General features: G+C 40.1%; 1 protein-coding gene and 1 long non-coding RNA gene across 2 annotated transcripts in view; one reads left to right on the plus strand and one right to left on the minus strand.

Moving 5' to 3' along the window:
• The window catches only part of LOC105915413 (dynein heavy chain domain-containing protein 1), a 31,796-nt gene extending 16,886 nt beyond the window's left edge, over positions 1–14,910 (minus strand). Inside the window, 25 exon segments of the mRNA XM_036136664.1 lie at positions 159–1,626; positions 1,712–1,994; positions 2,099–2,258; positions 2,371–2,479; positions 2,580–3,933; positions 3,935–5,722; positions 5,811–5,908; positions 6,004–6,129; positions 6,242–6,470; positions 6,606–6,700; positions 7,905–8,103; positions 8,747–8,874; positions 9,011–9,287; positions 9,443–9,568; positions 10,930–11,078; positions 11,454–11,697; positions 11,812–12,005; positions 12,165–12,270; positions 12,388–12,531; positions 12,971–13,222; positions 13,353–13,509; positions 13,654–13,764; positions 13,871–14,074; positions 14,188–14,373; positions 14,558–14,910. Coding sequence (XP_035992557.1) covers positions 159–1,626; positions 1,712–1,994; positions 2,099–2,258; positions 2,371–2,479; positions 2,580–3,933; positions 3,935–5,722; positions 5,811–5,908; positions 6,004–6,129; positions 6,242–6,470; positions 6,606–6,700; positions 7,905–8,103; positions 8,747–8,874; positions 9,011–9,287; positions 9,443–9,568; positions 10,930–11,078; positions 11,454–11,697; positions 11,812–12,005; positions 12,165–12,270; positions 12,388–12,531; positions 12,971–13,222; positions 13,353–13,509; positions 13,654–13,764; positions 13,871–14,074; positions 14,188–14,373; positions 14,558–14,910 — 8,540 coding nt within the window.
• A 1,990-nt stretch (positions 14,911–16,900) lies between these two features.
• Positions 16,901–19,074, plus strand: LOC118563203. Its single transcript, XR_004931097.1, has 3 exons — positions 16,901–16,921; positions 18,412–18,623; positions 18,847–19,074. It is a non-coding gene; the product is annotated as an uncharacterized LOC118563203 (long non-coding RNA).
• Positions 19,075–21,642: the final 2,568 nt, after the last annotated feature.

Below are 21,642 nucleotides of genomic sequence, written 5' to 3' on the forward strand. Positions count from 1 at the left end.
GCTAAAGAAGCTGAAGGTGGGAATAATGGAAAAGTGTCAGATTGTGATCAATGTACCTATTCTGGTCATAAAGCGATGCCTGATTGGTGCATTTCTGGGTGTTATTCTTTAAATACTAAATAGTAGTTTTTGCCTAACCACAAAATAATAAATCTTACTTTTCATTGATCCAACTGTGCATGAGGTATCGATTTGAGTGTTTCAGAGAAGTCACCCTGGAAACGTGTCTGCTCAGTTTTTCCTCCCTGTACAGCACTGGGAAGGCCTTTTGTGCCATAGCCATCAGTAATTCTTCTCTCGCTGGGAGACTGATGTTTTCATGGACCAGTAAGATGACTTTAACTCCATCCATATTGGCCTTAGTCCTCGCTTCTTTTAGGATTTCATGGAGCTGAGCCTCATTACTAGAATCTAATTCTATTAACTGGTAACCTGTGATGTAGGCAGCTAAGCGAACAGCGGTTTTACGCCCTGTTCTCCTGTCTGAGCCAATCAGCACTCCATGACCTCCACGTAGGAGCAAAGCCCTGAGGAGGTGTAGTAGCTGACTCATCCCCTGTCTGTGCACAATGTATCTGCTTGTTATGTTATCGACATCACTGACTTCTCTATCTATGAATGCATGCAGCTTTTGCTGTAGTAGATCAAAGTCTTGCTGCTGATACAAGCATCTATCTTTAATGTCTTGCTGCTTTTTCATAAAATCAGAGGCCTCATAGAACTCAGGAGCATACACAAGCCTAGTCACATCTTCCTCCATGTCCTTAAACATCTCTGGTCGGAAAATGTGGCTTTTTGGGCTTGCCTCCTCTGTGTAGAAATCTTTAGATTCTGCCTGGACTTTCTGAACGTCTTCTTGTCCAGCTAGACTTATTCCTGGATGCAGATTTGCAGGAGAAGCACATTTAGACCCCACAAGTGATTTTTGTACATCATCAACTTCCAAAGTATCCATTTGGGTTCCTTGAACAAAGTGACATCCATAATGGGTTGCTGCAGTACTGCTAACGAGTGACAGAAAAGTATTCATCTCGTCCTCTGAGCAGAGCCTGTCACTGAACGTACGCAAGCACTCGTGCATCCAGAGATGTACTATGTTAAAATCTGAAGCCACTGATGGAGTCGGGGGAGAGCCTGGAGGCAAGTTTTTCTCTTTGTGGGTTTCTGCGTTTAAGACGTCGTGCTTCCACAGGTACATCCCCGAAAACACCTTCTGAATGTCATGATGAGAGAATAAGAAGAAGGGCCTCTGTGCAGAGGGCTGAAACTGTTCACATACGGCATCATAAAGATCTTTAGTTGCAGCGATGACACATTTTGACATTTCCTCTCCACTGCAGGCTAGTGGCATTTCTCTGAGCCACATTGTTAGCCATGGAGAATGGAAAGAAAAAATAGCATCTTCAGATAGGCTGGGGAGCACAAAGATGGAGAACAGCCGTGAGAGTCGTAAAGATATTCCGTGACTCCCCGGATCATCCAGTCTGGAGAGATCAGTCGTAGTCAAATAGCTGACAGCTCCAGAACTCAGATACTCAAAGGAGTAGGAGTCAAATGTTAGAATTCCTCCCTTTGACATACTTTGACGTAGTGTCTCCAAAGCTGTTGATGCTTTCCTGAAGAGGTCTTTGAACAAAAAATAACAGATATATTAATTTCAAAAGCTTTTGATCCATAAAATCTAATATACACAATCTTTGTATTTACTTACCACAGGGGGCTTCGTGCAAATCGTCCACAAACAGAAGCAGACCAGGCAGTTTTGTTTTTGAACACACGTTGTGTTTACAATTCCTCTGGCTGGAGATATTTTTTAGTATGATGCGCAGCTCTCTGGAGCTCATGAGAGGATTGGCTGCCAGGTTAATGTGTGGCAGATCAAAACGTAACAAACTGTTGCACAGCGTGGTTTTCCCAGAACCTGGCTCTCCTGCAAGCAACAACGGCTGGTTTGCCTCCAACATTAAATTCACAAGATGCCGGTATGTCCCAAGCTGTGTGAATACATTGGAAAATAAAAATAGTTAAAATACCTTAAGGTAATAAACCGTATTGTTCATTCCTTTTCACCATTGCTGGTTAAATATTACAAACTAACCTTTGGCGTGATGAAATCGGTTAAGTGCGTTTCACCGGAACACATTTTGGTGTCAGTGCAAATAAAGTGTTCAAATAAGCTGTCTTGATCTGGAACTTGAATTTTATACCTGGAAGCAAACAGCACTTGGCGGGCTAACATGTCAAACTGGGGCCAATGCCTGATAAAACAGGAAGGTTTAAAAAGAGACCGTTGGTGCAAATATTACTGGAGATATTCAGTGATATAAAACTGGTTAACACAATAAAAAGGTTCAATAAAGATTTTGCTACCGGTAGTGGAGATGTCCACCAAATCCCCAAACATAAGCCACCAAGAAGAGGTTTCTAGTGAGCGGATCTTGTTCGCCTTGAGTATTGGTGCTTGGGTTATTGGTTCCACCTAAAAGCACATGTGGTTGAAAAGCTATTCATACATTGTGAAAATTAAAAACACAGTAACTTTTACAAGGTTATCAGCTCATCTGTTGCAGTTTTCATACCTCTGTTGCTGTTTTGGACTGATGGGTCTGTTTTTTTCAGTTGCTTTACAAAATGTTTCAGAAGGGCTCGTAGGATCCTGACGAAGGACGTAATTTCTTGCAGGCCGTAGTTTTCGCATGATCCCCTTTCAAAATGATTGGCAGAGGTTAAAGCATGCTGCCCAAGCAAACTCAGCGTGCTTGGGAAAAGGTCGTCGGCCAGTCGATTCCACATTTTTTGGACTCCTTGGTCCAGTTTATGCTCAACTGAGAGAGCATTCATTTCGCTCCTCCATATAGCCTTCCACAGATCAGTGTGTGTGAAATAAACAAGGCCACAGCGGGTCACAGCAGAGGGACTTGCGTCCTGTAGGTCCGTCATCTCAGAGAGAAGGTTCACTTGTGACAGCGATAACACTGTTTCCCCTGATGGCAGACACAAATGTGGATCCTGGGAATTGCACAGAGTGGTTAAGTAATCTAACCAGCAAGGTTGACCTATGGGCTCTCCATCCATTACCAACCACTTCACTAGTGATATCGCTTCACTGTCTGGATCATTGTTATGGATTTCAAAGCATGTTCGATCATATCGTCTTGAATCTTTAAGCACTTTTGCGACGGCTCCGTCTTTCCATCCTCTCTTTTCACAGGACGAGCCAAAGAGCTCCTCGTGGGACATAGCATTAGGAAACAGGTGTAAAGTGTCAATGTAGCACCAGTTCAATGCAGGGATCTGTGGATCTACATGTGAGGCATCTCTGTTATTTATACTGGTTGTTCCCTGTACATCCTTTGTGCTAGCCAGTCTATTTACTGCCCCAGTGAGAATGTTGTAACATGTTGTTTTTCCACTACCTGAGGGGCCTATAAGAATGACCATTTGAGAGAACTTCAAGGCGTGGTAAAGAGTGAGGGCTTGGTTTATTGCTTGTATGTCGTAGTAGAGGCGTAGTTCTTGCATCTCTTTCACAACTGCATCTTGAAGTTGATTATTCTCTCTTTCTTGAAGATACTTTTGAAAATCTGGAAATTGGGAGACTATAGGGAATGTGTCCTTGAGAATAGTGTAGAATTGTGAGGCTTTCTTGTGCTCAGGTATCAAAACAGAAAGAATGGCTTTGACGATCGCCGTTTCCTCCATCAAAGCCTGAATGACCAACAACTGAGAATTGCGTAGCTTTGGAAGCTTTGTCATTTCTTTTTTGTCATTCCCAAAATGTTCGTCAGCCAAGCTTTCTACAGGCAAAGGACTACGGTGTTCAGCAGCGATTACTTTATCCTGAAACGAAATTTCTCGCTGGCTTACAGCATGGTGCAAGTATACTTCTGAGGCAGAGATGATCTTTTGCAAGACAACAAGAAAACAGCTTTTAATTGTCGTTGAATAAATCCGGCAGGCATTCAGAATCTTTGATCAGGGTGATCAGACACACCAGACGATGACTTAACGACATAGCTTCTAAAAAACCAAGAGAAGCCAGCGTCACTTCAGCAACAATCCTGTAATCTGGGTGCGTCAATGAAACAGGTCTGGCAGCGAATCGCAGGCTATCTGGAATCTTTGATACACACTGATTTGATGAGCTAAGAACACAGCCATAGCTCGGGTGGAGAAAGATTTGTTCCCCCAAAAGCTGAGAATGGCATACTGGATTTGCAATGTTTATGCAATCCAAGACCGTGGCTGCAGTTTTACACTCTGGCTCCTTGTTCAGCCTTTGATTCGTATTCCGTTGTAGGTTCAAGTAGCGCTGGCGTATGTCAGTTAGTAGCTGTCCCAGCACAGACAGGGCATCTTGTGAAAGTAAGTCCACCGATTCCAACAAAAGCCACGCTCCTGTCTGAATGGCACCCAGCAGCATCCGCTGAACAACGGCTGACCCCCAGTTTGGAGAGCACTGCTTAACCACAAGCAGCTGTCCCAGAGCTTTTCCCAACTGGATTACAGTATTTGTTCTCCCAGACATGGAAGGCCCACTCACAAACCCAGACCTGTACCTTGTCAGAGCAAGAACAATCCCCAGTGTTGCCCTTTCTGTGGAAGGAGTTTGCACCATCAGCCAGTCATCTGGTCCATAATACTCAAAGCCGTACTGGAAACGGTGGTCCAGAATATCCACATAACATGATGGATTATCACTGCATTCATGAATCCCATCTTCTGAGTTGATATGATACTTCATCGTGCTCAGCCACTCAAAAGACGACTCAAGCACTGCTTTTAGGTCTATGAGTCGAGACAGCTGCTGTCCATGATTGATTGCAAGTTGTACCAGAGCACGCAAACACATCATTGCATATTTGGAAATCAAACATTTATTTTCAGAGCCTTGGACTCTATTCCTGACAGCATTGCTGAGGATCTTTAGCGTTGAAGAGTTTTGTGTCTTGAGATTTTTCAACTTTAGTGGACTTCCTTCTTTTAAGGTCTGCAGAACACCTCTGCACCAGAATGCCTCCTCAACCACCAGCAGACACTGAAGTGGAAAATCAAAAAGCAAATCTAACAAAGGATGTGTATCTTCCATCTTATCTGCATTGCACGACTGTGGGCCATCTACTGTATTGTAGAATGTGAAATCTTGACTGGCGGGATCGAGCTGGCTTCTCAGCACTGCACATTGTTTTATGAGCTTTATCATCGACAATTTCAAGTGCTTTTCAAAGGCACATAGCCAGACCAGGGTATCAGGGTTCGGTCCCAAAGGAGGCTGAAAAGCAATGTGTTCCTGGAGGCTGCCAAAAACACCCAGAACTTTCATCTGTTCGATATTTTCAGATGAAGGCCTAAAGCTCTCCAAATTGCTTGTATTGGACAATCTTTCAACCTCCACTTCAAGCAGATGTACACCTTTGAAGCATTTGCGTAAAAATAATTGCTGTTTCGATTCTAATGGGTGAAAAGAGAGTAGTTCCATTATCTCCCTGTCATTCAAGAAGTACAGTCTTGGAAACTGCTCACGAAAGGTCTGAAAAACATTATCCATCCGGTGGGAAATGCATTCCATTGCAAACAAACCGTCCATGAGAATCTCCCAAAGGCTATCCCCACCATGTTGGTGATTCGTTTCAGAGCACACAAGGTTCCACACATGAGGGTCTTTTGAGACTGAGTGCATCATTTCTTTAAAAGCATCATCAGCTTGTTGAAAATCCTTCAGCTGAAAGAAAAATATTCCAAATAGTCTAAATATTTTCAGTTTCAAAGCCTTTGAGACATATTCAACTTGTGTAAATATTAGAACATACCAGATCTGCTTGTTCGCGATCATGTGATGCTTCTCTAAATATCTTTGTCAGGAAGGCCCACGTTTGCTGGTATCTTTCAAATAAATCAAGCAGCTTAGCTATGAATGAAAAGAAGAAAAGAAAATGTATTTTTTTTTAGGAGTTGAGGACAAACAGAAAATCTTCTAACATACTTTCTTTATCACTACTTTACCGAGATCTTTGAGAGACTGAACCAAATCCTTCAACTGAAGTTGGAATTCAACACTGTGTGGAGACCTCAACATGGTAGAAAGCGTTATCAAATCCTTCTGTATCTCAGCAAAGAGTGTTTCTAGACCTGAGACAGATAGTAAGAGAATATGGAGGCCCACATAGTAATCCGTCTGCAGTAACGCAAGGAGTGAAATCAAGGGTAAAAGACTAAAATGGTCAGCTCTATTTAGTCTCACCGATAATGGTGACTCTGGCATCATTACAGCGGCACTGACAGGTCGTTTGAACGCTGTAAAGGGTGGAATCTGTGAGCATCTCTTCTTTGTTTAATCCATTCTGAGCCTCACAGTGAGGGCAAGCAGGGACAACGAGCTCATGCAGCTGAAAGAGTCTTTCTCTCCATCTTAAACAAAGTGTTTGGAAGCTCTTCTCCAAATCCCACTCTAGTTGTGCCTCCCTGCATATCTGATAATATAAAAGGTACTGTTTATATTAAATGATTATTAAGCCGGATTCCCCAAACAGATTATCTTATCTGTTGTAGCCATTCAATCACTACTGTGCCATACTGTGGTTGTAATCTCTGTAATGTTTACTTGCCTTTTGCATTAGTTGTTGGTGCGTTCCAGACATGAATCTAGACGTGAAATGACCAACAGTCACTCTCTTCTCTGGGACATCCAGGAGGCCCATGCCTGTATGAACCAACATTTCATTCCTACTAGCTATAGAAATCATTTATACAGTGTTTTACATAAGTATTTATACCCATTAAACTTTCCCACATGTTGTTAAGTTACAATCAGTTTTTGTGTATTTTATGGGGATTTCATGCAATAGACCAACACAAAGACAATGGCCTGCAGGAAAAACAATGACCTGCCTTCTTCTTTTTTTTTGCAAGAAAGGAATCTGAGAAGTGGGGTGTGTATTTGCATTCAGTCTCTGTGATTCTAATAACCCCAAACAAGATAAAATGCAACCAATTTTTAAAAGTACAAAATAAACAAATTTATAAATACACATGCATATAATCTAACCTCAGCATTAATAAAGCTATTTCATGAAAGCCTTGAGGGTGTCTTAATAAATTTGAGGAAAAACACAACAACAAGAAAGAAATCATTAAAAGAAAGCAGTAAAGGTCCTACTGAAGCATCATGCTGTGGGGATTTGTTTCTTCAGCGGGGGGAGGTATTTTGAAAAGATGAAAGAGTAAAAATGTTGTTATCTAGGTGTACAAAGCTGGCAGACACATACCCCAAAAGGTTAGATAATATAATTGCAGCAAAAGGTGTTTTTACAAAGTATTGACTCTGGGCTTTTCAGCGTAATGGGCCGTTACGCTGAAAATTGTCAAAGTCACGCTGAAAATAGACCATTCCGCCCAATGGGAAGTGTAACAGTTAGTACGACACAGATGTTTGAGAGCAAAATAGAAAAGTCAGTAAAGCTCTTGAATGTACATCAGCACAGCTAAACCTCCCAAAGAACACAAGCTAACTGTTATTAGCTTGAGGGACAGCCCCCTTCGAGCTGCACTACGCAACGCACCGCTGTGGGAACACATCTAGAGTGGAATGGCACACCAACACATGCCTGCATGCACAACCTGCCGCCGCCAGCCTTTCACCATTACGCTGAAAATAAAATCCTGATGAGGACTCCGAGTGCTAAATTCAGAGGTGCCAGACTTTTCAGAATTTTATTAACAAAAAATGCTGAAAATCTGTGTCTTTCCACTTCATAATTATATGCTACTTGTTTCGTCACAAAAAATCCCCACAAAATATTGTGATCTTTATTCCTGTAACATGATAAAAATGTGAAAAAGTTCAATGGGACGAATATTTGAACATAGATGCATGTTGTAAAATACACATAAACAAAGTCTCCAACCTTGGAAAATATTTGTCCAGTGTTTCTCCTTCAGCGAGGAAGACTTCAGCTTTGCCAAGACCTCAACCTGTTGGCTTAAGCTTTCCAGGACTCCGGAAGTCTCCTCCAGGACTGCATCAGTGGCAGGGATGATGCTGGTCAAAGACAGCGTTTGATTTTTCCAAATGGCAATTTTCTCCTGAGCTTGCGACACAGACACCTAGCAATAAAGACAGATCAGCAGTTAAATGAAGCATAATAGTTTAAAAACCGATTTTTAGCTGTGCAAGTTATCCATTTAAGTACATACATATGTATTATAGGTCTGTTTGAGATATTTCACCTCTGAAGAAATAAACTGTTGCCAGAAAAGAATGCAATCACTTAAAGCTAAAGATCATTCTAATTTAATTATGTAGTAAACCAAATAAAACACTTAAAGGAGCAATGAGCGGTTTTTCACCCCTAGGTGGAGCTTGAGCACTGTCTGTAGGTCAAAACAAGATCTGCATGAAGCCACGCCTCTTTCTACCTTGCTCCAGCCCTAAGGACCCATTTCCCCTCCTCACCCATCGGATCATAAAGATAAATACACAGCAAACAGCATCATCTTTCGGAAGAACGTGTGTGCACGTATGTGCATGTGCAGCTGGCCTGACTATGTAAACAAGAGAATGGAAAACAACACAGAGAGACAGCGTGTGACGATTTACCATAGTACAAAACTAAAAGATACCTTTTCACAAAACTATTTTTTGTTCTTTTTATCTAAAATAATGACATTTTGCTTATTGCTGCTTTAATATCTGAGATAATTTATTTGCTTAGGCATCAAGCTGAAAAAGAATGATTTGACTGGTTACCTCTCTGAGTGGTAATTGATTCCACCTTTCCGTCCATGCAGTGCACTCAGCTTTAAGTTGCCACAACTCTTCACGGGCAAGGACTTTTTTGACATCTGCTGCCAGAATAGTTAGGTCCAGTTTTTGCTCTAATGGGGCACAAAAAAGGTTAAACTAGATAACATCCATTTGTCAGTTAATTGCATAACTTTTAAACAAGTTCATTCTTTTTCTTTTCCTATAGTATATCATTCAAAACAATGTTGTTTTTTTATATTGACTCACCTTGCATGCTTTGGCTGCTGCTGTTAAGTTCATCCAGCTTTGTGCTGAGGGTCTGCACATGCTCGCACATGTACTTTAGCTTGGAAACCATCTCGTTGGCATTCTGGCTCGGGTCAAGGAAAGGCCCAGAAGTGGCCTTAAAGACTATGCTTTTAAGATCACAGACCAAAAATGAAAACATGGTATCCATTGCGTTAGTCACAGCAGGAAGGCTTTGGGACACGAGGTTCTCTGCCTGCTTCAGGAGGGGGATAAAATTATCCCACAACCCCAGCATCTAAACATAGAGCACAAACAGGTGTACATGAAAGAATTTTATTTTTGAGATTTGATCAAAAAGCTGCAAACGTTTCAAGTTTATGCACATAGATAGAGAGCACATCTATGATGTGGCTTATTTATGGCATCGTTTTCACTTCTCTGCCAGCAAACCTTCTCTTCCAAAGAAATCTCCTGCTCAGTCATCTTCCTGTAGCTCACGTAAACTGCGTCACGGAGAGAGAGAATGTATTCCAAATGGCTCTGCATGTCAGCCAACATTTTCATAAACTTCCTGACCTGCAGAAAAAAAAATAACACTTTGCTTATTAAACTGCTTTCTCAGTTTATCACAACTTAATTAATTGTTATTGAGAGTAATCGGAAGTAAATACATTTCCTCCTATAGTAGAGGTACCAGTTGATAGGCTGATGTTAAAAATGATAAGGTATGATGTATGAGTTTAATGTGCTGCATAAACTCATACAATGATGACAAAGTTATGAAAAAACATGACAGGGTTATGAAATGGTTCAGTGCTTCGGTGTTGCACAAGCGTTAAAACCTTGTTATAAAAAACTGCTAAAACAAATAGAATGACGATAATCAGATGTACTGGTTTCTCTTTAAAACACTCTCAGTTTTAAACTGAAGTACATGATGTAGCACGGATATGCTAAGACGAATATTTATTGTATCTTGCCACAACACAAACTATTTTAAATGTTTGCTGTTAGAGAGCTACTACCAACAGTTTCACCTCAATGGGTCACCACATCTTCATAACTATTGTACTTGGTCTATATCCCCGATCTTGGGGGGCATGTAAAGAAAATGCTTTTTTTTTCTTTTCTTTTTTTAATATAATAAAACTTATAAACATAAAATTTGATAAATTCTATTAGGACATTGAATACAAGTGTTTGCATTAATTAGATGAGACTAAAACTGAGCAGTTCACCTGGGTTTGGCATGAAACAATGAGTAAATAAATGGATCAGTATGCTTTTAAGTATAGTGGAGCATATGTAGCTGTGGGGGGTTTTCTCTTCTAAGGTCCCTTTAATTATTGTCGGAGAATTGACCTTTCATGTTGACAACCCTGAAGACAGAGGTGTAAAAGTACTGTGTGACACACTTAGAAACTTTGGTTTAACTCAACATGTTAAACAACCAACACACAGAGACATATTTTAGACCTAACACCTCCCCTTTATCAATAAGATTATTGAAAAATATGTGTTTCAACAATTAAACACCTTCCTTAACAATGACCAGCCACTTTTGACATATTCCAGTCAGGTTTCCGTGCTCACCACAGTACAGACACCGCCCTTATCAAGGATGTTAATGACATCCAAATAAATATTGACTGTGGAAGAACCACAGTGCTGGTATTATTGGACCTCAGTGCAGCATTTGATACAGTCGATCACTCCATTCTGTTAGAACGCCTGGAAAACTGGGTCGGCCTCTCTAGTACAGCTCTCAACTGGTTTAAATCCTACTTAAAGGACAGGGACTTTTTTGTGTCAGTAGGTAACTTTACATCAGAGACGACAAAAATCACGTTATTTATTTGATGCTGATACCAGGTATATATTGATACTCTCAATTTTTTTTGTCTGTATATGCACATTATTTGAAGCAGTTTGTTTACCATGAAAGCGTATTTTGAGAAGTCTTCCGGTTCTGTTTTGAGTTGAGCAGTCATCTTCTCCAAGTCACCAATGAGGCTTTCTGACTGCCTCTTCATCTGGTCAACAAGGAGCTCTTGCACCTCCTCCTTAATGAGGCTAAGCTGCCGCACTGTTGAAGCAACAGGAAATAGGGGAAGAGTGTAATCATGAAGCACAAAGTACATTTCTCAAACCAAACCATCAGGACTCGTCTCTTCAGGCTTTAAGGGCATCTTGGCAGGTTGTGGGTGACACACAAATTGGCAAGATCATTTAAAATTTAAAAAGTGTTTGTCGTCTTATTAAGCAGTAAAGTAGAAGCATTCATGTGTTCATTGCCCTTTTTTGTAGTTTTTATAACATGGCGTTGCCCAATGTTTGTAAGGATTTGCCAAACCCCAGAATATCAATATATGATATTGATAATCAGTTGCTGAGATTGCAAGTTGCACTTTTAAGGTTTCACCAAAAAGGAAGCTTTTGTTTTTACACAGTGAATACCTACGTAGAGTTTCCTTCGTTTTGGTAGAATCGATGACGACCAGATGGCTTGATGTACATGTTGACGGGCTCACTGTATGGATTCTTTGAGCCCAGCCGTGCAGCTTTTTAATGTGCTCCTCATACACAGACGCAGGCTGACCCTTCATGGATTCCAATGAAGCTGCACTCCACTGACTGACAAACAAATGGACGTCCTTCAACCACGTATAGGTCTTACACACGTGCTCTATTTCTAATTCTGTGTCCTGTCCAAGGAGACGTGAAAAAAAATATGGGCAACACACATATTACTAACTCTGCTTTGTGATTGGTACAAATCCATTGAAAATCAGCTTCTAGGATATAGGAAACGATTTTACCTGCAGGATCTTGGCTTGCTCAGTCTCAACTTGCTCTGTAACATCGTTGATGTTGATATACCACTCTAGCTTTGTTTTGGAAAGAGGATAGTAGCAGCCATCCATCATTTTGCTTTCCACCATCAAAAAACTTGATTCAGAATGGAAAAGGTGGCTTCTGATTGGCTGATCATTCATTCCCACTGTGTTTGTTCCTGGAGAACAATAGAAATCTCGTCTTTCTTGCAAATATAGAAACACAACAAAACAATCAAAATGAATCCACTTGTGTCAGACTAAGCTACACTTTTCGGTCAAACCAACCGATGTTACTACAACACAAGTCCAACATGAACAAAAACATATTAACATACCGGCCACTGTAGAACATTTAATACAGCTGAGGTCAGAGGCTAAATCTTGGTCCGAGTTACACTCCTTGTTGCTGATCTCCAGGAAGAATCCTAAATTGTCACACATCTGCCAGGGATGAAAAGAGTTTGTAGCCATACAACATGCAGACTAATTCAAAAGTAGTAAATTTAACATTAAAAATAACTGTTTAGATAGACTTATGCAGTTATGTAAAACAAATACCTGAATAAGGGTGCTGCCAGCCCTCAGGAGAGATTCATTCAGTGTTTTGTGAAACTCCCAGATTGGTGGTTCAATGGTTAGTTGACTATTAGCACTAAAACACAGTTCAGTGTAGAAGACGCTGCACCGCTGAGATGAAAAGCTCTGAAAAACAAATCAAACATCAGCATACTAACGCCTAACAGATGTGCTTCATTATAGCTTTGAGTCCCCTTTAAAACCTAACAGGAGAAAGATTTGTCTTAGTATTGAAAAACACCATATTAGTGGAATAATGCGCCAGGAGACTGAAATCTTTTGCATAATCTTGTTGCAAAACAACTCAAGCTCAATCAAACTGAGAAAAGAACATCTGTTGTGCCTCATACTTTTGCGAGCAATACTTTCACTTTTATATTTGTAAAGTTTGAAAATGATATGCATAGTTTTCATTTTATTTAGTAACAAATAAACTATTTTGTGCCGGTCTGTTACATTAAAAGGCCAATAAAATACACCAAAGTTTGTGGTTCTGATATCACTACAAGTGAAAACCTTTTATGAATACTTTTACAGCACACTATGATTTATATTCTCTTAGTACCTTCAGGCATCTGAGAAAAGATCTGGCATCTTGCTGCGTGACGGTAACCAGACTCTGTACAATCATCTGATGGACGAGCGCTGCAAAGTTGCCCAGTTTCTTCAAGATGTTTTCCGACTGGGCCAGCTGTTTCTTCAGCTTCTGCTTGTGGCCCAAAACCAGGTGGATGGGTTCAGAGGATCTAATGGCCTTTTTGGTAAGTCTCAGTTGCATCTGGAGCTCCTTGTGGTTTTCATAGCTCTTGTCTTTTACCTGAAGATAAAATTGTTTCGTCAGGGAGGATGAGAATTTTAAAACTTATTTTAATTAAAACGAGAAAAGCCATAATACAGAGTCCAAAATTGCAGCTATTTGTTAGTATTATTGTAAAACTACGCCGTACCGCATTCAGAAGTGCTGCATGGTATTTAGATAACTTCTGCAGAGACAGAAAAAACTCTTCATTTTTCGTTATCAGTACTTTGTTGAATTCCAGCAATGAGAGGGTTTTAAAGCCATCCAAAGGCATCGGGTTCTTTCCTTGTAGCTCATTAAGCAATCTGTAGGCATACGGAGTAAAAACGTGTAGTTTAAAAGTCAAACTTGTATTACTTTACCACAAAGTTTAGGATAGTTGGCATTCCAAGCCACCATTCTGGAATTATTTGTATTTCTATTCAAGACTAAAGTTACTCCTAACTTACCCAGATAACAGATGGAGAGCAGTTCTGAACTGAGGCACAGCTACAAGAAGCAGATCTTCAAGTTTGTCACACTTGCGCTGGAAATGGATCACACGTACGTTCTTATGCCAGCTGCCACACAAACCCACACAGCAGACGAAAGGAAATGCATATAAACAACATTGTGTACAGAACACTCGAGTGGTAAGAAAGACAAATTACAGTTGCTGCACTTTACCAGGAAAAGGCTTTACGTAGCCGGAAGTTTTTGAAAAAATTTATCTCCTGTAAAGCTGTCCACAGTACATACTCTCGGTACCACTCTGCAAGACTGACAACCCCACCAAAGCCTGTTGCTGTCACGTGAAGCACAGAATTAGGGGAGAAGATGTAGTGCTCAGGACCGGCATCCAAGGCATGGACCACTTGCAGATCATAAGGCCTACGAAGCAAAATGAAACTTAAATATACATTTCGATTGTAGCATTCAGCATTTAAGCTCAAACGAATCGAAAGAAGTCCATTTCAACTGAAAATTTTATGTGTTAGCTCTACCTGCGAGCGTCCTTGTCCACTTCCTTGAGGTAAAACAGCTCTTCTGTGTTGCTTTTCTCTGCAAACATCAGAACAACCTCTGTGCCCGTTAGAGGATATTCATGTAGTTGGTTTGCTTTTTTGTCTTTCGTTTTCCTTCTGCCCTTGCTTGCCGAAACATCCACTGAATCATCATTCGCAGCAAGACTGAAACAATGAAACAGGATCAACAAAAGAGAAAATCCTTGAGGGCTAAAAAAAAATTTAAATCGTGAAGGTTAACGCCTGACCATGAGCTCGGTTAGGTTTTCAGTAAAGAATTTAAGTTAGAAAAAAAAGCATTAAGACACCACAGATTCTAATTAATTTTTCCACCTCCAAACAACATTACCTTTCTGCTTTCAGCAGAGCAGCTCCAGTGGGGATGTCAGTTTTTAGTCGTGGCCCATCAGCCCATTTAGCCTCAGCTATGGCTCTCTCTGAGCCACATTGACCAATCGGGTGAGGCAGTTCCAGCAACGACACGGGTTTACCAGATGGGATGTTTTTAAGCAAAGATGTGGAACTGAACAGGTCCTTTGAGCCAAGGGCTGCTGAGAGACATGTCTCAGAGAACAGAGATGGTAAGGTTACCCCAGGAGAGGGGGCTTTTCTCTTAACTTTGGATTCAGACTCTGATTTGTCTGTTTGAGACAAACGAGAAGATCCATCATGGGATCTTTCCTTTGAGGTGGCAACAAACATGCCACTGATTTGTTTGTACATACCATTAGCTGGTTTGAGAGTCAGAAAGCAGACCCTGCATTGCCGCACTCTCTGAAACTTCTGTAGGGAATAAAATACATTGTTGGAGCCATCCTGTAACATGCAGAAGTGCAAGCATTGCAAAGGCAATTGTTTAGTTAAAAACAAGTTTGTGCATAATTGTGAAGTGGAAAGAAAAGGACACATGGTTTTCAACATTTAAAACAAAAAAAAAATCTAAAAATAGCGGCGTGTGTTTGTACTTGAGTCAATACTTTATAGTATTGACAATTACAGCTGCAAGTCTTTTGAGGTTTATCTTGACCAGCATTTGCCCAAATTGTTGCAAATAATTCCCTGCAAAATCTTCAGATGACCTTCTCCCCATTAACTCTGATCAGCTTTCTTGTCCCTGCCAGAGAAAAATATCCTCCCAGCATGACTGTCACCATCACTGTGGGAATGGTGCATTAAGGGTGATGCACAGTGTTGGTCCTCCTCCAAACGTAGAATTATTTTTAAGTTTTATTCTGGCCTCATCTGACCAAAGCAACCTTCATTCACAGTTAGTGTGTCCCCCTACATTGCTAGTAGCAAACTTTAAATATGGATTCTTCAAGCCCCTTTCCCATAAAGGCCATATTTGAGGAGGGCACAACCCCTAATTGTCCCCTCTACAGATTCTCCCACATGGGCTGCAGGTCTTTGAAGCTCCAGCCAAGTTTTCTGGTAGCTCCTCTGATTAATGGTCTCCTTGCTCGCACTATCAACGTCCTTGTAGGATTCCATTTTTGCGTGGATTGCAGCGAACTTTAAAACAGCCGTTTTTACGGTTTTCTTTTAACAAGGAGCTATCTTCATGCCTCTCTTCTGTAAAGGCGAAATCTGTCCAGTGCCTGACTAATAGTTGTCCTGGTGACAGATTTTTCCCACCTTAGCTGTGCATTTGTGCAACTCATGCAGAGTGAGCTGGAGTGTCTTAACTGCTTGTCTGCTCTATGTTTTTCTTGCCTAAGCTGTCAGAGTAAGGCCATATCTGGGTAGGTTTGCAGTTTTTCCATACTCTTTCCATTTTAGGATAATGAACAGCGCCCTGTGTGATCCCCGACCTGTTTGATGCGTTCAATGTTTGTTGACTACTGTTCTCTAACAAATTCCTTAGGCCTTCACGGAACACGTTTTTTTTTTTTTTTTTTTTTTTTTTTACTGAGTTTAAATCACACACAATTGGACTCTATTCATTAGCAGTCATTAAAATAAGCAAGAGCGGCTGAAGACATTTGCACGCCACAGTTTTTAGATTGCTATTGGGGGACAAAAAACATTTAAAAAGCATGTATCACATTATTTTCCCTTTAGAATTAGGCACTATATGTTATTGCATCACATAAAATCAGAGAAAAAAACCACATGAAAGTCTGTGAATGTGGCAGGGCAGGGTGTGAAAAAGCAACTGTCGCTTTAAATGTTTGATTTGAATATAATTTCTGAGTATGATAGCAATGTTATACAATGAATAACAAAGTTTAAGATAATAATTGTCAACTTAATAACTACCTGATTACATACAGCACCTGTGTTTTTGAATAAAAATCAAGTTACTTACACTATAAATTGTAGTTTGCAGTGTCTGTAAGAAACCACTACAGCATGAAAAAGGTTATCATACTAAGCTAAAAGTGAGTTAGCACTCACCTTTTGTTAGCTAACTGTCTATGCTAACATTTTAATGACAGCTGACAAAAGAGAAGAACGGGAAAAAAACGAACACCTTCCTACCTAAGTTCCTGGTTTACAGTGAAAACTGGTTAAAGTACAAATATACTCAGAATTCTAAACTCCAACATGTACTTGAAACGCAACGTACTCGCTGAGAAATTACGGATATTTAGAAAGAAAGAAAGAAAAAAACTTACCTGCTCAGGGAAAAGTTGTGAGCGAAACCAGGGCGACGGCTCGTTGCCCAGGTAACGCGCTGGCCGGGGTTTGCCGGAAGTTTGACGTCAAAGAGGTGAAATCACAACCTGTTATCTTAAAATGTCCAACGGTGTTTCCACCACAGGACCCATCGTGGCTTGTTTTCATGCGCTTGTTGTGATTTTAATACACTTGCTAATAAAGTTGGAATAACTTTGTTTTGTTTATCCAGACATGTTGCTCTTTTTTTTTTTCTTTTTTTTTTTTTTTGCTCTATTTTTACTGAGCTGAGACGATTACATGTAATACAATACACGTGTTGACTGAAAATAGTGATTTTTTTTTATTGCTCCATGCTTACCGAACGTATTTGTTTGATAATACTTTAAATGTTATGAAATCATAGGTAGACAGCATCAAGATCGAGCTAATGTGTCATGTTGAGTCTAGTATTCATAACAATTACCGTCAAATGCATATTTCAAACCAAGGTTTGAATCGTGTACAAATACCAATACTGTGTTCTCTTAAGGCAAATTAAATAACCTAGGAACAGACAGGGATTTTTATTTTTATTTTTATTATTTGCTTATCTATTGGTGGATTTTTGTACGATGTGAGGAACTATCAAAAAACGTTTGAGGTATTTGAGAATTTCCAACATTAGAAAATTTCCACCTTGTTAAACATTAAAGTTTTATATTATCACTGAGTCCTTGCTGTAAGGTTTTAATGTGGGACACCTACTATCACATCCATGCAGTATAATGTCTCTAAACTATGACAGTAAGCATTTATTTTGATTCTATAAGTTTTGAGTTCAACAGCGCAGCAATTGCAGATGATAACATTTTGAAATTCTGTAAAGTTTTGTTCTGCAGATTTTACATACGCCTTCATGTATTGTATGTAGATAACTTGGAAATGCAGGCAGGAAATTTCTCATTGATAGAAAAAGCATCCTGGTCAAAAAAGCAGCTGCACACTGTAAGCTGCTGGCACAGGTGTGTGTGTCTGTGTGTGTGTGTCTGTGTGTGTATATATATATATATATATATATATATATATATATATATATATATATATATATATATATATATATATATATATATATACATATATATATATATGTATATATTTATACATACATACATACATACATACATACATACATACATTTTCTAACATGCTTATCCCTGCTGGGTGCTACAAGAACAAACTTAATTGAACTGCAGTGTGAAGTAACTGTCTTGCAGTGTATTAAGAACAAACATACTCATCAAAAAGTCCAATATGACCAAGTCTATGAAATCCACCAGTCTTGTGCCTTTGTCATAGGGAGCGGTCTTCTTCACAGTCGCGCAGTAATCGGGATCTGTCTCCCATCTGAAACACACAAAGATTCATATTTTGCAAAGACAAATACTGAATGAAATCCAAATGAACCACAACAACAGCTGCAACGGCAAATTTTTTGATTTAGTTTAGATGCTCATCAAAGCCATCCGTTCGGCTTTTGTAATACACTGAGCCACAAACTGTCACCTAATGCCTCGACTCCTTTGCGTCTCCTTACTTTGCCAGCTTGCTGCGGCTGTATGATCGTCTCCACGGGGACCTCCAGCTTCTTCGTTTGGCCAGGGAGACATCTGGCAGCATCACAGCCAACGAGGCCTCCAAGTCCCGAGGGTTTCCACACAAAGCGTGCTCCGTGGAGCAGTAGTAGGAACACTGGCCATAGAAGCACACGTTGCCCACTAGAGGGAGAAAGAGGTGTACAAATGAGAAAAATAGAGGTCAGTGATGAAAAGGAGATAGCAGTGTCAAAGTGAAAAAACAGCATTAAAGGGGACTGGCTGAAATGAGGGTGGTTATTCACATCTTTATGCTCAGAATTTCAAAGGCCTTGCAAGAGAGTCCATGAATAATTGAGGAGTGTGTACCAGGGGAATTAAAGAAGGTTTTAGCCAATTTGCGGTCAGTTGTGACATCTTTGATCTCCTTCACCACATCCACCAGCCTCCCGACTGCAGGAGGGATTCTCCTGTAACCTAAGATCCTGCAGGGAGATGATGGAAGACGAGAAGAAAGACAAGAAAGAAAAGACATGAAAAGTAAGACAGGGAAAGGAGAGGAGGAGAAAGATCTAAAAGAGTATTGCGTAACACACGTTCATTAAGTCAAAATGTCACCCGCTATTTCCTTTATGATGCTCATTGTGACAGTGGTGTGGATTTATGGGCTTTAATAAAGTGATTCTCTACCTGTCCAGGTGAAAGGCTGCAATTTCTGCATTGTGTCTCTCAAAGTCAGAGAAGTAGTAAAGATTGTAGTTGGTCTCTTCGTCTCTCTCTTGCCTGTTGAGAAAAAGGTACATTTATTTGTACTGTTCTTATAGTAAAGAAATTAGAAAAAATGATTCTGATTCTGGTTGTCATGATGTAAATAACATAACAAATATAAATAAAATCAGTTGAAATAAGTTTGCCATTATTGCAGTTGACCATTCAAGATTTCTGTCTGTAGTGTCCCATAGTTTGTCATGTCTTGTACTGTAAGATTTCCTGTTGAGTTATAGCTTAATAGCTGAGTTTTCAGGTCTTTAAGAGCTCAACTGAGGAACCATTCCGGCAAGTAAGCGGTTTACATGAAAAACCAGCTGATTACACTTTCAAGAGCCCAATTCTTAAGACTTCAAACGTGGATCTCACACATGGAGGAAATTGGAGCATCGAAGAGGAAAAACAGTGAGACTATTGGTCATACTTTTCATAGCAACAGATCAGGTGTTATGAAACGTTCTACCAAGATGCTGATACCAGGCTCCAAAAACAACACACCTTACTAATTTAGGGTCATCTTGAGTCATTTTAGTCAGATAGCTTTCACTGTGCCTATTGGCACCACTAGTAAAGATTTCTAAGGAGCTTTAACTTAAATGTAACCTTTATTTTGGTGGCATAATACACAGAAATAACAAAGAACTCCAGTGTTTCATTTAAGTAATGCAGGCTCAGTGTCCTGTGTCCTGTTTGCTGCATCAGGAAGGGCATCTGGCACAAAATCTTTGCTATATTTACCATGTGAGTCAAGAACATGACTTTTATATCGGATTGGCCGGAGCCCAGACTCACAACAGTCGTCATTAGCTCAGTGATGTTTATGGAAATTGGGCTACTGTTGGTCAGCAAGGAAGACGAGAAAGAAGAGGGAAACAATGTTACCTTACGCTGAGAGAGTGAAGAGGAAAAGCAGGAGACTAGGACTGAGAGTCAGGACTTTGAATGTTGGAACTTTGACAGGAAAAGCCAGAGAGTTGATTGACATGATGCAGAGGAGGAAGTTGGACATAATGTATGTTCATGAAACCAGGGGGAAAGGTAGGAAGACTTGAAGCTTGGTGGCAGAATTCAAACTCTTTTAACTTGGTGTGGATGGGAAGAGGGAAGGTGTACGAGTTACCTTGAAGGATGGGTTTGTCAGGAATGTTCTGAAGGTAAAAAGAGTTTCAGATAGGGTGATGAGTCTGAAGCTAGAGATGGAAGGCGTGCTGTTCAGTGTTGTTAGTGGTTATGCTCCACAAGTGGGGTGTGAGTGAGAGGGGAATGTGAACAACACATCAAGCTGGTTTCCTTTCAAAATCAGAAGATGTCCAGCAGTGTAGTCAGCTCATAACTGGCAGAAATCTGTGAGATCCAGGTACACCCAGCTACTTTCTGGAGAAGTGGTCTTCATGGAAGAGTTACAGCCAAAAAAGACATACATCTAACATGGAAACAAGGCCAAGTGATTCAACTATGCACGAAAACATAGGAATTGGGGTGCAGAAAAGGGCAGCAGGTGCTCTTGACTCATGAGTCAGAACGGAAGGCAGCTTGTTCAGCAAAGCGATCCAATAATGAGTGTCTGCAGGCAACAGTGAAACATGGTTGAGGTTCCTTCCAAGTTTCAGGCTGTGTTTCGGCAAATGCCATTTGGAGATTTTGTCAAGATTAATGTTGTCCTCAATGCCGAGAAATACAGGTAGAGGTCAATCACATAACATCGTCAGAGAGGCATATGATTGGCCCTAAATTTATTCTGCGGCTGGACAATGACCCCAAACATGCAACCAGGGTCATTAATGACCGTCTTCAGCATTAAGAAGAACAAAACGTCCTGGAAATCATGGCATGACCCCACAGAAGGACTTGATGTAGCCTACACCCACAGATCTGTCATTAGTTCTCCAAAATTTTTGGGACAACCTATGAGCCGAGTTCCTTCAAAACATAGCACCAAGAGGAATTTATGCTGTCTTGAAGGTAAAGGGTGGTGTTTATATATATATATATATATATATATATATATATATATATATATATATATATATATATATATATATATATATATATATATTTCCCTGTTTCTCCCCCCTATGAAACTTTGTCTTTCCAGCAGTTTTTCCAGCTGTTGTTGTTTATATTCAACTTTATCAATCTTTATTTGCTTACCTTGCCTTTAAAATATCTATTGAAGCTGGATATTAAATTAAATTGTATTTCATTCATTCCAACCATGTTCATAAATTTCATTAAAGAATATTTTTGGGTGTTTATTTACTGAAACCATTTCAAGAAGATCACATTTTATGTACACTCATATTGTCATATTGTCAGTCTGTTAATTTTTCCATTCACGACTTACTTCTTAGGTTTGAACAGAGCTTGTCCGTAGTTGGGAAATGAAATAACCAGCTTCAGTTGTGTCCCCCCAGACTTCTGCACTGAAAAACAACATAGAGCGTTACCATCGCAACACACACACAACCCCTGC

Source organism: Fundulus heteroclitus, chromosome 5, assembly GCF_011125445.2.
Source record: "Fundulus heteroclitus isolate FHET01 chromosome 5, MU-UCD_Fhet_4.1, whole genome shotgun sequence".
NCBI lineage: Eukaryota > Metazoa > Chordata > Actinopteri > Cyprinodontiformes > Fundulidae > Fundulus > Fundulus heteroclitus.